Source organism: Diabrotica virgifera, chromosome 5 (genome assembly GCF_917563875.1).
Source record: "Diabrotica virgifera virgifera chromosome 5, PGI_DIABVI_V3a".
NCBI lineage: Eukaryota > Metazoa > Arthropoda > Insecta > Coleoptera > Chrysomelidae > Diabrotica > Diabrotica virgifera.
The window spans coordinates 33,320,222-33,335,606 of NC_065447.1; the positions used below are offsets into that span (position 1 = coordinate 33,320,222).

The 15,385-nt window shown below is 31.6% G+C and overlaps 1 protein-coding gene across 1 annotated transcript in view; it reads right to left on the reverse strand.

Moving 5' to 3' along the window:
- Positions 1-870: 870 nt before the first annotated feature.
- The window catches only part of LOC126884984 (uncharacterized), a 48,385-nt gene continuing 33,870 nt past the window's right edge, over positions 871-15,385 (reverse strand). Inside the window, exon 3 of the mRNA XM_050651370.1 lies at positions 871-1,759. Within this exon, the coding sequence (XP_050507327.1) occupies positions 995-1,759 (765 nt within the window). The 3' untranslated portion in view covers positions 871-994. The remainder of the gene's footprint in view (positions 1,760-15,385) is intronic.

A 15,385-nucleotide genomic window follows, 5' to 3' on the forward strand; every position in this document is an offset into this window, starting at 1 on the left:
TTTTGCGTCTTTTCTAGAGGTGATGAAAAACTCTGGTTGATGTCACCACATCCAGAAGTCTTTTATCTGCTTAATGACAGATATACCATAATTGTTGGTAAAATGATGAAAATATTAAGTGCTGGGATATATGGGACTCTAGAACTATAAGTAGTACCGAATACTATGTATATTGTTTAGTGTGAATGAGGGTTCCACACAGCTATTACTTTTATTTCCGTATTCTGCACTGAATGTTTATTATCGTCCGTATAGATTTCGCATCTAGGAGCGTCTAGGCTATAAAACAGCTCATCACCTAATTTCTATTAACCAATAGCACTCGTAGTTACACTCTAAGTAATATTATTACCTGAGTAATATTATTACTTCATGTAGTGATTTTACCACCATAATCTTCACTTATTCTTCCTGTCGTGTTGGAGAGTTTCCTCTGAGTTTTAGCCCTCTACTTTTCCTTCTAGTACAAATCTGTCTACTACTTCGAAATTCGCCACTTAGTGTGTGTAAAATAGATTATTATTTGCCGTTTCTAAAATTAATATTTTCTAGAAATAAATCTAGGAGGTGTCAAGATATCTCTAACTTGCGCTTCACAGACGATATTATACTTCTAGTTTCTTCTTCAGGAAAAATTACAAAGTTATTAATACAACTCGAAAGTATTATGTTTGGACCTATGCTTAACTACAACAAAATCAAAATCATTGTTATTGACCGGCAACAACATTTTCCTGAGATCCGCTTTGACCGGTGAATCAAACTCTCCAAACTGCTTAGGTTTGATGATGAACCACAACACATACATCAAGATGTTAATGACTATGATGATGACATCTATATTATTGGTAGTATCTTGTGAAAATAAAATTTTCTGTTTTACAAAAAAATAAAAAACATTATATTTAGCTATCAAATTAAAACAGTACAGACTTGAAGGGAAAACTATGTACAACAGAGTTTTGCAATAAAATAAATAACGTAAAAAAACAATTTAAGAGGAATAGGTGACACCCCCCTTTGAATGGCCTTGCGATCCCAACGTGTAATACTGTGGAGCTTGCGCAGCGGAACCTGCTGACTGAGAATAGTAAAGCTGTGGGCTGGATTGCGCAGCAGACTCGTACTCCTGTGGCAGCTGGTAGGTGTATTGTTGTGAAGGAGCTGAAGAATAGGTTTCTTCTTGGGTAGCTGCTTGAGCAGCAGCAGCCTTTTGGTATTGGTAGACTACAGGAGAAGCAGCTTGTTGGTAAGAGAGTTTCTGTGGGGCAGCTTGGTGGTAAACGGCTTGTTGAGGAGCTTGAGGTTGTTGTTCTGCAGCAGCATAGGCAGCTTTTTGAGCAATTTGTTGGTAGATTTCTTCGTAGTTAGGTGCAGCACTGGCTGTGTAGGCATTTGCTGAAGCAGCACTGGCAGAGTACGCACTTGATGGAGCAGCAGCGTATTGGGTTTTGGCAGCTGAAGTGTATTGGATTTTAGGAGATGAGGTGTATTGAACTGCTGATGGAGTGTGAGTGTATTGAACTTTAGGGGATGTTATATACTGTACTTTGGGTTGAGAACTGTAGTCGGCTTTAGCTGATTGTTCAGTTTGGTAAGTCACAGGGACGTCATGGCTTGAAGCTTGTTGACCAGCAATCTGTTTCAAAAGGCCTAAGTTGTTGTAAGATACGATAGGGCTGCTGTAACTGAAGCTGGACACATCAGCTGCTGAGGAGTATTGTACTTGCTGTTTAGCGGGTTGTGGTGCGAAAGTGTACTGAAACAAAATAACGAAATATAAAATTTGGATACAATTTTTTTTACAAGTGAAAGGGAAAGGGAAAGTCGATAGGATATAACAAACCTGCATATATTTGCTTCGTAGACCTAACGAAAGCATTTGACAGAGTCAGACTTAGCGATGTACTAAAGAAAATTAAGCAAAAAAGGATACCGTCAAATATTGTTGAAATCATAAAAACAAATGAACAATAACAACACGACAAAAATTAAAACAAACGACACCACTACGGCCAACATACCAACATCAGGAGAAATCAGGCAGGGAGACAGCCTCAATATGCTAATGCATGAAATAATAGAAGGTGTGGAATCGCTACAACTAGGATACAGACCCGGCCACGGTAAAATCAGAATAGTGTGCTATGCGGATGATGCAGCCCTGATTGCAGAGGACGAGGATGACCTACAAAGACAACTTTATCGATTCTATCAAGCATGTCGACGACTCAACATGAACGTATCCACGCAGAAAACAACATGCATTACCATTGCGAAAGACCCAATTAGATGCAAGCTTGTGGTAGAGGAGAAACCCATAGAACAGCGAAACCAGTTCATATATCTAGGTGTAGAGATATCAAGTTATCATGACCCAGCCAGGGACCTAAGAGGACAAATTAACAAGGTCGCTGTCTTGTCTGGATGTTTGAGAGATGTGGTCTGGAATAACCCATATATGAGAATGGACAGCAAAGTTAGAATTCATAAAAGTTGCATCAGACCTGTTATGACCTATGGCATTGAATCAAGAGAAGACACCAATAAAACCAAAAGCATGCTACGAACAGCCGAAATGAAGACACTAAGAGCAATAGCAGGGAAGACAAGAAGAGATAGAATACGAAACAACATCATCAGGGAACAATGTGGCGTGCAAGATTTAGTCAGATGGGGCAGGCAAAGACGAAGAGAATGGTTCAGTCATGTAAAAAGAATGGAGGTGCACAGACTACCAAGAATTGCTCTAGAAGGAAAACCAGCAGGCAAGCGTCCACCGGGGATACCACCAAAAAATGGAGAGATAGCTGGCAGTCTACTTCTCAAGAAATACTTCAACGTCGGAATTAACAGATCGACAGATCTACAACAAGTAGAAGAAGAAGAAGGAGAAGATACAAATTTTTCATGTGTATTTTAGACAGTAATTATTTAAAGAAATAGTTATTTATTTACCAAGTCAGTAAAGTGACTCTTTATCAAACGAGTCTGATATTACGAGCAGAGCGAGCGAGGCTAGTAAGAGACGAATTCTTTAAAGAGTGTTTACTGACGTGGTGCACACAAAATTTTATCGTCAACCATAAAAAACATAAACAAATAATCATATTTTGTTTAATTTGAAATAAAAATATGAAATAAAAATTTCATATGACAGGGATGACAGATGACTTTTGCATGATGGCTGCTTTCGATTTTTAATCTATAATTATGAATATTGAATAATTACTAAATCGGTGAAGTTTAAATTTTTGGTATAATGAATATAATTATGTGCAAACTAATACAAAATTTCACTTCTTGGTATAATTTTAATTAATAATACCGTAAATTTCGTACAACATTTTTAATAATTAAAGTAAATAGATTTTACGTTCACTCAAATAAAAATAATCGATTGCGGCCATCGATTACATACATTCAATCTCGGTTAACGTGATTAATATTTGCGGCAGGTAAAGTTCTTCTTCTTTCAGTACAATAAAGTGTTACTGTACTGCCGCAAATAAGTACAATAATGAATGACTTTAGTAACGGTTGGCGATAAAATATGTTTAATTTAAAAACAAACAGTGTTATCACAGTAATGAGCCCGAATTTGAATGGAAAAATACCAAGAAAACCAAAAGCTTTGTCCAGAGTAATAATGCTATACCCCATTCCACGAATATACGTATGTTTTGGACTACCGCGACAACGAATATTTTATTGTGCAAAATATGAAGAACGGAAGTAAATTGCAAATTATATTGTTGTTTATTGGAGTAATTATTAGAGCAAAATACTTTCGTACTTCTTATGTTGTACACTAAAATAATCGTTGTCGCGATAATCCAAAACAGACGTATATTCGTGGAATACACCATATATACATTTTATATGACTTTCACATAAACTGATTAATATTTAAGAAACCTTTAGTACTACTTTAAATAATTTCCAGAAACAAATTTTTACTTAAAAATTCAGTCGATTTTAATCTGTTGGTTATGAATTATTAAAACAGTTGATGGTATTTCAAGTTCAAGTTTCTCTTTTATTTCAGCAATTTGTTAAAGAATGCTGCAACATAAATCCAATTTTAAACCGACCGTTATACCCGCACATGATGTTATAGCACTTTTCTATATCAGCATCAAAACAAGAATGACGATTATTTTTATGATATTGCTCCATCTGTCGGAATTTTTAGAGAAAGTGAATTTATTACAATTAATTCATTAGCTTTAGCTATTTTTCTTATCGTTGCGATAAATTAATTAACAAATATTTTGCTTAGCCTCGTAAAAAATATAAGAGAACTATATTATAAGTATATAGTACTATACAGGGTCTCCCGAAAAGATTGGTCATAAATTATCACATAATCTGGGGTCAAAAATAGGATGATTGAAACTTACTAACCTATATAAAATAGGGCACACAAAAAAAGTTACAGCCCTTTGAAGTTACAAAATGAAAATCGATTTTTTTTCATGTATCGAAAACTCTTAGAGATTTTTTATTTAAAATGGACATGTGGCATTCTTATGGCAGCAATATCTTAAAAAAAATTAAAGCGAAATTTGTGCACTCCATTAAAATTTTATGGGGGTTTTGTTCCCTTAAACCCCCCAAACTTTTGTGTACGTTTCAATTAAATTATTATTGAGGCACCATTAGTTAAACACAATGTTTTTAAAACTTTTTTGCCTCCTAGTTCTTTTTCGATAAGTCAGTCTTTATGGGGATATTTTGAATATTTGTCGAATCCACCACATATTTTTTTGTATATGGTTAAGTACGATTATAGAGACATGTTAATAATCTGAAAATTTATTTATAATTTACATCTTTAAGTATATTTCGAAAAAGAAGCCACATCTCGATAAAAGGTGACTTATCAAAAAATAAATTAAGAGGCAAAAAAGTCTTAAAAACACTGTGTTTAACTAATGGTACCACAATAATAGTTTAATTAGAACGTACACAAACATTTGGGTGGTTTAAAGGAACAAAACCCCCATAAAATTTGTATGTAAATATATTAAAAAGAAGCCGCATCTCGATAAAAACTGGCTTATCGAAAAAATACTAAGAGGCAAAAAAGTTTTAAAAACGTTGTGTTTAACTAATGGTATAACAATAATGAGTTAATGGGAAAGTACAAAAAAGTTTAAGAAGGGAACAAAACCCCCATAAAATTTTAATGGGGTGGACAAATTTCACTATAATTCTGTTTTAAGATCTTCCTGCTATAAGAATGAAACATGTCAATTTTCAATAAAAAATCTCTAATAGTTTTCGATATATTGAAAAAAAGCAATTTTCATTTTGTAATTTCAAAGGGCTGTAACTTTTTTTATGAGCACATTTTTGTACTAAGGTAAGTTAGGTTCAGTCGAACTATTCTTGACCCCAGAATGTGTGGTATCATTTATAGCCAATATTTTCGGGACACCATGTATAGTACATCTTTAAGTGAAATAATATTGATTTTAGGATAATATGAAGATTACATAAAAATATTTTCTAAATTGAAAAGTAAAAGGTTTCAATAGAATTTGGCAGTTAAAGTGAATTTAGATCTCCATTATTACGACGCTATAGTCGTTAAAGAACCTTGACTTTCTCAAGAATTGCAAAGAGGACAAGTTAATTCCATGTTTTATAATTTGTCCCGTCCAAACTCATTGTTCAGTTTGTATTTAACATAAAGCCGGACTCAAAAAACTCGTTACTTGCTTATACTTGTCATGTCGTGTAAGTGGGTTGCTAGTACAATTAGTTGTCACTCGTTGCACCCGATGGTTTTTGCATTTGTTGTCGGTAAAAATGACCCGAGTCAAAGGGATCACCATTATTCGTACATAGTACATATCGACCAGTACATATGTACATACATGTACTTGTCGATACTTGCAGAGGCGCTTAAACAAAATGCACAGATAATGAGCATTTATAGTTTTGAAATCAAACTAAGAAATCATCAATATTCAGCTCAGAGAGGTACTATTGATGGAAATGTGTACTTAAATAAACAAAGGATCATTCCATAAAACAGGTAGATCCTTTGTTAATAGAATTTCACACCTTAAAGAACAGCATCCTGAAGATTAAAGCTGAGCTGAATAATAACGACTCTCTTAGTTTGCTTTCAGATCTTTACTGCGACTATTAATTTAGTAATTATACCACTGATTCATTGGTTAAAGTTTTAAGCCAAATGTTTACTCTCTAATAATTATTGTAAATTGTAGTGTTAGGGCCCTGCTTGCCATCGTAATCGCAAAGCTAGTATACTCAACAAGTAGGCAAATAATTGTGTATTTTCCAAGGACACGCGTCGTTTTAGCCCGGCTTAAGACGTACATGCGCCTTAGTGAATTAGAGTTTTATTGAAATCATTAGAGAGCGGAATATATGCAATGTGCATATAGATGCATATGTTGCATATTTTCAGACAACAAACACAACATTGCATATTTAAGCTAAACACGATTTATTTTGCATATTTTAAAAATAAATTATATAAAAGTTTAAAATTTTCCTCTCTTAGTTGGAATTTTATAACTTCGATATGAACGAGCTCGTTATTTATCTATCTATCGCTCATTATTATCTATCTGGACTTTCCCATTACTATCTGAATTTAACAATTATGGGTGTTCCCAGAAAAATATTATTTTATTAGCGTAGCAAGTCGTAGGTACCTACCTGATTTTAAGGGTCTAATATTTATTTTGTCAGTTTCCGGCCAACATTTGATTAAAGTAAACGTTGTATCGTATTTAGTGTTTTTGAAGCGATTGGTATATATTAAATTTAAATATGTCTACCATTTAAAAAAGTGCTTGGATAAACTATTTTCCTGAGTTAAAGCTAAGTGGAGACAAAGTATTTTGCAAGGCCGGTTCCAAAATCGTAAGTTACATTCATTTTCACATTTCAAATAATTTTGATGCCATAAAAGACGTTGTGTTAGATATTCAAAATGACTCGCAGTGTGTAACTGAAAGTCAAGAACTTTTAAGTAACGTACAAATTGCTAAAGAACGTATGTTCATAAAAGTTAATTTTAGTTTTTTACCAGATCTAATAAAGTCATTAGAACAAAGAAATTTACAATTAAGTGATTCGGTTAATCTTGTTAACACTTTTTCTGCTCATTGTCAAAAAATTCCCGGAAACAAAGGGATTACAATTAGAAATAAATTAAAAAATGTTTTAGAAAAAAATAAGTGCTTCGATTGTTTGAGGAAAGTTGTACGTATTTTTGAAGGCAACTTTTCTGAAGATCTTACGACTTGGCAAATTAGTTTACTGCCTAAAATTAAATATTGTCCTATAACATCCGTAGATGTAGAACGAACTTTTTCTGTGCCCAAACACGTTTTTAGTGATAGAAGGCAAAAGTTTCTAGTTGAAAGTTTTGAAAAATATTTGATTATAAATTCATACTACAATTTAGATTCTTAATTTAATTATATTATCAGTTTTGGTGTATCATTTCATTTGTTTTTATGTGAAAAATAAATATGTATTAAACATAAATGTAGGTTGAATTTTTTAAACATAAATGTTTATATTTAATATATTGTTTTATTTTTGAGTATTTTTAATATGCATTTGCATATTTCGACAAATTTAGAAAAAATACCTGCATATTTGTAGTAAAAGTAATGCATATATATGCGCATATTTTGGTAATGTTGTGTTGCATATATTCCGCTCTCTAGAAATCATTAGCTTTCAACTTTCTGTGGTTACATTTTGTTATATTGTTACATTGTATTTGCTCATTAATTAAATTAATTATTGATTGTATTGTTTTTTGTATTGCTCGAAGTTAATATACATTTTATTGGTTCGTTGTCGCATTCATTAACTTTTTCTTGTATAATTATTAGAATTAATTGGTTTTCTTGTATAGTTGTTTTATTACTGCAGCTTACTGAATTTCATTACTGCAGAATTTATTACACCTTACTCTTAATGGACACTATATAATTAGCGCTACAAAAAACTTTAAACCATAGTAAAATAAGTAATTATAACTTGAAAGTAAAGTATTTTAACATGTTGTTTAGGATTTCAGCCTGGATTCGAAAGTAACTGGTATACAATATTTTATGTTTTAAATCTGTATTTTTTCTTTTTAAAATATTTTATTCATTGTCATTTTTAGTGTAAGTAAGATCTATTGATAATGGTTAAATACATTATGAGGTAATACCATAATGTTAAAAGGTAAATGCAAATAATAGTGTTATGTACCGCAATGCACTAATTATCGTTCGGAAACAATAAGTATGCAATTTTTTTCTCGAAATAAAAATTGACCATACCGTTGGGCTCGTGAATTAAACATAATGGCAACATTGATTATACAGGGTGTCCTGAAAAGATTGGTCAAAAATTATACCACAGATTCTGGGGTCAAAAACAGGTTGATTGAAACTCAATTACCTATATACAATAGTGCACACAAAAAAAAATTACAGCCCTTTGAAGTTACAAAATGAAAATCGATTTGTTTTCATATATCGAAAACTCTTAGAGATTTTTTATTGAAAATGGACAGCTGGCATTCTTATGGCAGCAACATCTTACAAAAAATTAAAGTGACATTTTTGCACCCCATAAAAATGTTATGGGGGCTTTGTTCCTTTAAACCCCCCCCCCCCCCCAAACTTTTGTGTACGTTCCAATTACGTTATTATTGTGGCACCATTAGTTAAACACACTGTTTTTAAAACTTTTTTGCCTCTTAGTACTTTTTCGATAAACCATTGTTTATCGACATATTTTGAATATTTGTCGAATCCACCACATATCTGTATAAAGTACGATTATAGAGACCTGTTAATAATCTGAAAATTTATTTATAATTTACATTTTTAGATATATTTTAAAAAAGAAGCCACATCTCGATAAAAGGCGACTTGTCAAAAAAGACTAAGAGGCAAAAAGTTTTAAAAACCCTGTCTATGACTAATGGTACCACAATAATAGTTTAATTGGAACGTACACAAACATTTGGGGGGTTTAAAGGAACAAAACCCCCATAAAATTTTTATGTAAATATATAAAAAAGAAGCCGCATCTCGATAAAAACTAGCTTATCGAAAAAATACTAAGAGGCAGTAAAGTTTTAAAAACAGTGTGTTTAACTAATGGTGCCACAATAACGAATTAATTGGAACGTACACAAAAGTTTGGGGGGTTTAAGGGAACAAAGCCCCCATAAAATTTTTATGTGGTGAACAAACTTCACTCTAATTTTGATTTAAGATGATCCTGCCATAATAATGATATATGTCTATTTTCAATAAAAAATCTCTAATAGTTTTCGATATATTGAAAAAAATCGATTATCATTTTGTAATTTCAAAGGGTTGTAACTTTTTTTATGAGCACGTTTGTACTAAGGTAAGTTAGGTTTAATCGAACTATTTTGACCCCAGAATATGTGGTATAATTTATGACCAATTTTTCGGGACACCCTGTATATGTATCTAAATATACACTAATACATATCTTAATAAAACTTCTATTGCAGCTGCAGCAAAATTTTAAAGAAAGATATTGGTGCTAGGTGATGTGATCGAAGAATGTCCAAAATATCATGGACACAACACGCAATAAACACGGAAAATATTAAGAGAAATGAAAAAAGTAAAAGAAATACTCAATACTAAGGCGAAAAGAAAAATGAGCTACTTTGGTCACATACTAAGAAATAAATTTTATCTATTATAGACGAAGAGCTAGAGCCGTAAAATCATCGTCATAAGTAATATGGAGTTTTTCATGTGAAATGTGTCCATTGTATATTGACAATTATGACCCCTTTCAGGCTGACACCTCAGTGGATACAGGAAGTAGCAATAAGGGATGAAAGGGGAAAGTTAGTGAAGTCATTAAAGGTTTTCACCCCCTATATTGTTAAACTTTCATCGATTTGCATGAAAATTGGTAACTAGCTAGAGCATACCTCAAGAAACAAACCTGATTTGGTGCCAACTTGCACTATTACCCCGGTGGTGGATACCATCCCTTCCCGGAGGTGAAAACTATTTTATTAAAAATAATCCCACAAATCGATAGATGGACAAATTTTAAGCAAAATTTGTTATATCATGTTATTAAAATAAATCAATGCTTTTTGAGTTATTAAAGATAAAAGATTTGTCTATTTAAGAGCACATGCGTGAAGATACGGATGATAAAAAAACATATTAATTAATTTTAGGTTAGTAAAATATTATTTTTATAATTGATGGATTCGACCGTTACTTGATGGAAGTTCATTGTATCTAACAATAAAACACTGAAAACGTTTGTTTTCTATACTTCCACAAAATTTATTACAACTAAGTGACTACAGCTGTTTCGGCAGAGTGCCTTTCTCAAGTAATTTGTTTACAATGGTTTGCCTATTTAAAGTCTTTAACTGAAGAGGTTGAGGAGTGGGGAGCTGTTTGTCTCGAGTTGGTCATTCAGAATTATATCTTTATTTTTAATTTATTAATTTCCATAGATTCTAATAAAGATAGCTAGATAAAATAAAGGCCTTAAGCTATCTTTATTAGAATCTATGGAAATTAATAAATTGAAAAATACAGATATAATTCTGAATGACCAACTCGAGACAAACAGCTCCCCACTCCTCAACCTCTTCAGTTAATGACTTTAAATAGGCAAACCAATGTAAACAAATCACTTGAAAAAGGCACTCTGCCGAAACAGCTGTAGTCACTTAGTTGTAATAAATTTTGTGGAAGTATAGAAAACAAACGTTTTCAGTGTTTTATTGTTAGATATTATTTTTAAATTATTTCGATATTTAATTAAATTTTTTCTATCAATATAAACTGAATATATCCAGAAACTGGGGGTGTCCAATGGGAGTACATTTGATATATTTGAATGCATTTTTTGCTAAACCGATATCGAAATATTATAAAAATAATATTTTACTAACATACAATTAATTCATATGTTCTTTTTATCATCCGTAACTTCACGCATGTGCTCTTAAATAGAGAAATTTTTTATCTTAATAACTGAAAAAGTATTGATCTATTTTAATATCATGATATAACAAATTTTACTTAAAATTTGTCCCTCTATCGATTTGTGGGGTTATTTTTAATAAAATAGTTTTCACTCCCGAGAAGGGATGGTATCCACCCCCAGGGTAAAAGTGCAAGTGGCACCAAATCAGTTTTCTTTCTTGAGGTATGCTCTAACTAGTCACCAAATTTCATGCAAATCGATGAAGGTTTAACAAAATAGGAGGTGAAATCCTTTAATGACTACACTAACTTTCCCCTTTCATCCCTTATTGCTACTTCCTGTATCCACTGAGGTGTCAGCCTGAAAGAGGTAATAATTATCAATATACAATGGACACATTTCACATGCCAAACTCCATATTACTTATGACGATGATTTTTCGGCTCTAGCTCTTAGACTATTAGTTGATGCGATTGGCTATAAAAAGGGAAAATGGCAGGAAAAAGAACCGGAGAGACGAAGCACGTCCTGGATGAAAAATTTAAAGCAGTGGAATGGAAAAACCACAATAAAACTCTTTACAACCACTGCATATAGAGTAAAATTTTCCATGATGATTGCCAATGACCTTAAAGGATGAGGCACATGAAGATACAGATTAAACTACAGTTATGGCAATTTGTAGTAATAGTAATTGGTACACGAGCTGTTAACGAATATCCTGGTCAATAAATTAAATTTTAAATCAATAGAATAGATTTTATCTTACATAACAATTAATTAGAAATAATAAAACATGAGAATAATGACATCGTGGTGTAATTGAAAATTAGATACATATAGTGTTTATTATACTTTCCTTAAGGAAGATAACTTTCTTCGCGAGTCCATATATAAATACCCATTGGAAAGTAGTAATTACTTCGTTATTGTTATTTTAGATTTAGTAGAATATGATGACCAAAAGACAATTATTTCATTATTTGATTACTATCCGGAATTATATCTTACTTATAAATCAACTAAATTATATTCTATAAAATATTTATAGCAGCGGAGGCAACGATGCTAAATTTGCAGTTACTAAAGCGTTACGGGGACCTATTGGATTGTGAAGATTAGGTCCTAAAACCAAAAAAAGTTAAGTTAAAACGAAGGTAAGTATAAAAACTAATTAAAAAGAAAAAAACTTGAAAGGAAAAAATATTCACTATTCAGTAAATGTGAACTCAACTTCAACTTCAACAACGTCTCGACAAAAAAAAAGATTTTAGAAGAAGAAGAGCTAAAAACTTTCTAGATCTTCTGAAATAACATTTAACAATAATTCACCTCAAACTTTCGCATCTCGTTAACCAAAAAATCTTAATTTACACAGATTCAACATAACTGCTGCAGTTATACTGCAGCTGTTGTCTGCTGTTTTACCTTGCCTGCCAAGGTAAAACAGTATATGTGAAAAAAATCGATTTTTGAATTTGCCGCCAAAACTGGGTAATTTTTTCCGCTCTTTATTATGCAATTTTTAGTTTATTTTTATCTCATTTAGTTTTCAAAATGTGACACTGGTAAAACAGTATATGAGTACGTGTACTTGCGTCTCTGCTATGGTAAAACAGTATAATATATTCGACAAACTCTACAAAGGCAGAATTGTATACATCATCATACACTGCTTATCCCTGGTATTATGTTATATCTATTTTTTGAAACTCTACTGCTAAAACAGGATATATGTGGTATATGCTGTTATACGGTAATATATTTCATAAAAACGGTGTCCCAATTACAATGGTAAAATAGTATAAACATTTCATATACTCTTTTACCATAGTATGACCAATGGGAATTTTTATCTCCCCCGACGGTATATACGTATAAAGTATTTTATATACTCTTTGCGTATAATGGAAAAATGGTAAAACAGTATATGTCATTTTACAAGCACGTTTGAAAAAACTATACATATTTGCTGATATAATAATTATTATAATAACATGCTTTTTTTATATTTCAAATTTCACTTGTCTAACTTTATAAATGACAAAACGGCACAACAAAAGAACAAAAAGTCATTTATCTCAAAACTCACTTTTTTCACATATACACTTTTACCTTTGCCGGCAAGTGCATACAAGTTAAGCGTATTCATATCACACGAAAAGACAACGTCAATGGTTATAATCAGTAGCTCCACCAGATGTACACTCATGTCATGAATTTCAACTAGCTCGGAATAGATGTATTATGTCATGATTGATATACTACAGAGGACGTGAAAAGCAAGTATACCAGGCAGCCAGTATATCAGAATATTTATGGAGCTTATCATATCATAGAATGAAGAAATATTTAAAAGAGACTGCAGTCTAAGATGTGGTGAGATGGACGAAGCCACAAATGGAGATATCCTGTCGATAGGATGGACGTAGGAAGAAGCACGCGATGTGCCACGTAAACCCAACATAACAAGACCGCTAGAAAGACCCGGAAAATGTAGTAAGATAGATGGATATCAACATCATAAGAGATGAGATGATAGAATAAACAGAGTCATGTTCTAACAGAGGAAGAAGGAACATACATCGAAGAAAGAAAAAAACCTGACTACCTACTTTAAGTGTCTATTAATCCGGCACCTGCCACGTGGCTTTTCAAGGCGCCAACTGCCACGTGGGGTGCTCACAGCATCCCTTAAAAATTTTCTGTGATCTACTTATTTAAAAAACAAAATAATGTGTTGAGTAACACAAGAATATAAAAAAACATGTTTTATTGACTTATTAGCCACTAATATGTTATAAAAGTTAAAAAATAAAATGAAAAAGGTGTCATAAACAAATTAGCAAGTACCAAACCATAATAAATGAAGTCAAGTAAAATATCTAAAAAAATTAAGATTTAGTGAGTATATAGTTTATATTGATAATTTAAATCAGTTATTTCAATAAAACATGTAAATTTGACCTGTTTATCAAAAATACAAAAAAAAATTTAAACTTAAAGTGCCAGATGATGACACCCCAATTCGATTTTATAGCTATAAGTTCAGAATGACACTAAATAACCACTTCAAACACTAACACATCTATGCTATATAATATTATAGAAAGCTACTATGACGCACAGTTCCGTTACCAAACTTGAAATACCAAATATTTGATAAAAATATGTTATGGGGTGCTGGTAGAACCCCACGTGGCAGGTGCCGGGTTAAGCTGCCGGTTCAATCAAGTACTGAAATGTCTTTTTAACACATTCAACAATTGAACTTCCTATTGTACCTACCCCCTACTAACAACTCTAAATATCGACACAAAATTTTCAATTCAAGAAGCAATGCTTTTTAAATGCATTATTTTAGAATCCTGAGGAAACTAATAAGTATTTTTGAAAATTTTAAACGCACAATGAAAGATTACATTATTACCGAGGGCCAAAAGTCCATTAAAATAAACAAAATGTTTCTTTTAAATGAGACATTTGAAATTAAAAATCACACTAAATTTACTCTTCTTTTCTCCGCTGTAACTTATTTTAATAAACATTAGGTATAGAAGTTTTCAGGGACTTTCGGTCCTCGGTAATAATGTAGTCTATCTTTATGCGCTTAAAATTTTCAAAAATTTTTATTAAGTTTTTCTCAGGATTAAAAAATATACCTAATGCATTTAAAAAGCACTGGCCCGAAATTATGCGCCTACACTCTTAAAGCAAAGATATTTTTATTAAAATAATATTTTACTTTGCTTAAAAATTGATTTGTTATTAGTTTTTCGTTATAGTTATTTATAATTTAATAATTATTGTTTATATTTTCATATTAGATTCAATCTAAAATTTATAACAATTAAGTAATTATTTCGTTCCAATTTATACTTATCTACTTGAGATGTAAAAGAAATAATTATATACAATATTTTTGAAAACGGTTATTAAAAATTACAATCCTTTGATGTTCATCGCTATAAATAATATCCTTGTCTTTTATTACTTCCAATAATTATTACTGTCTACAAGATGATTCTTTAAAGATGTCCAATCTCTGAGTTGTAGATTCGAGACCTCAAAATGATGATTCTGGTCAACATGCCTTATACAAATATTGTTAGTTTTCCAGATACCCAGTGTTTGAAATTCAAATACAAATTTTAATTTTCGCAATAATTTTGCGTATTTTCACCACTTTTATTTAAAAGATGGCAATTTTACTTTTTTTGTCATGGAGATTAATAATTTAGATTCTAATTTAGTATTGCTTATAGATGGCGCTAGATCCATAAATAAAAACAATTTTTTTCAGCTAAACTATGGATAGAATAATTTGTAAGAAATAACGTTAATCTCTGCAAAAAAGTTACTCTTATTTGATTCATATAAT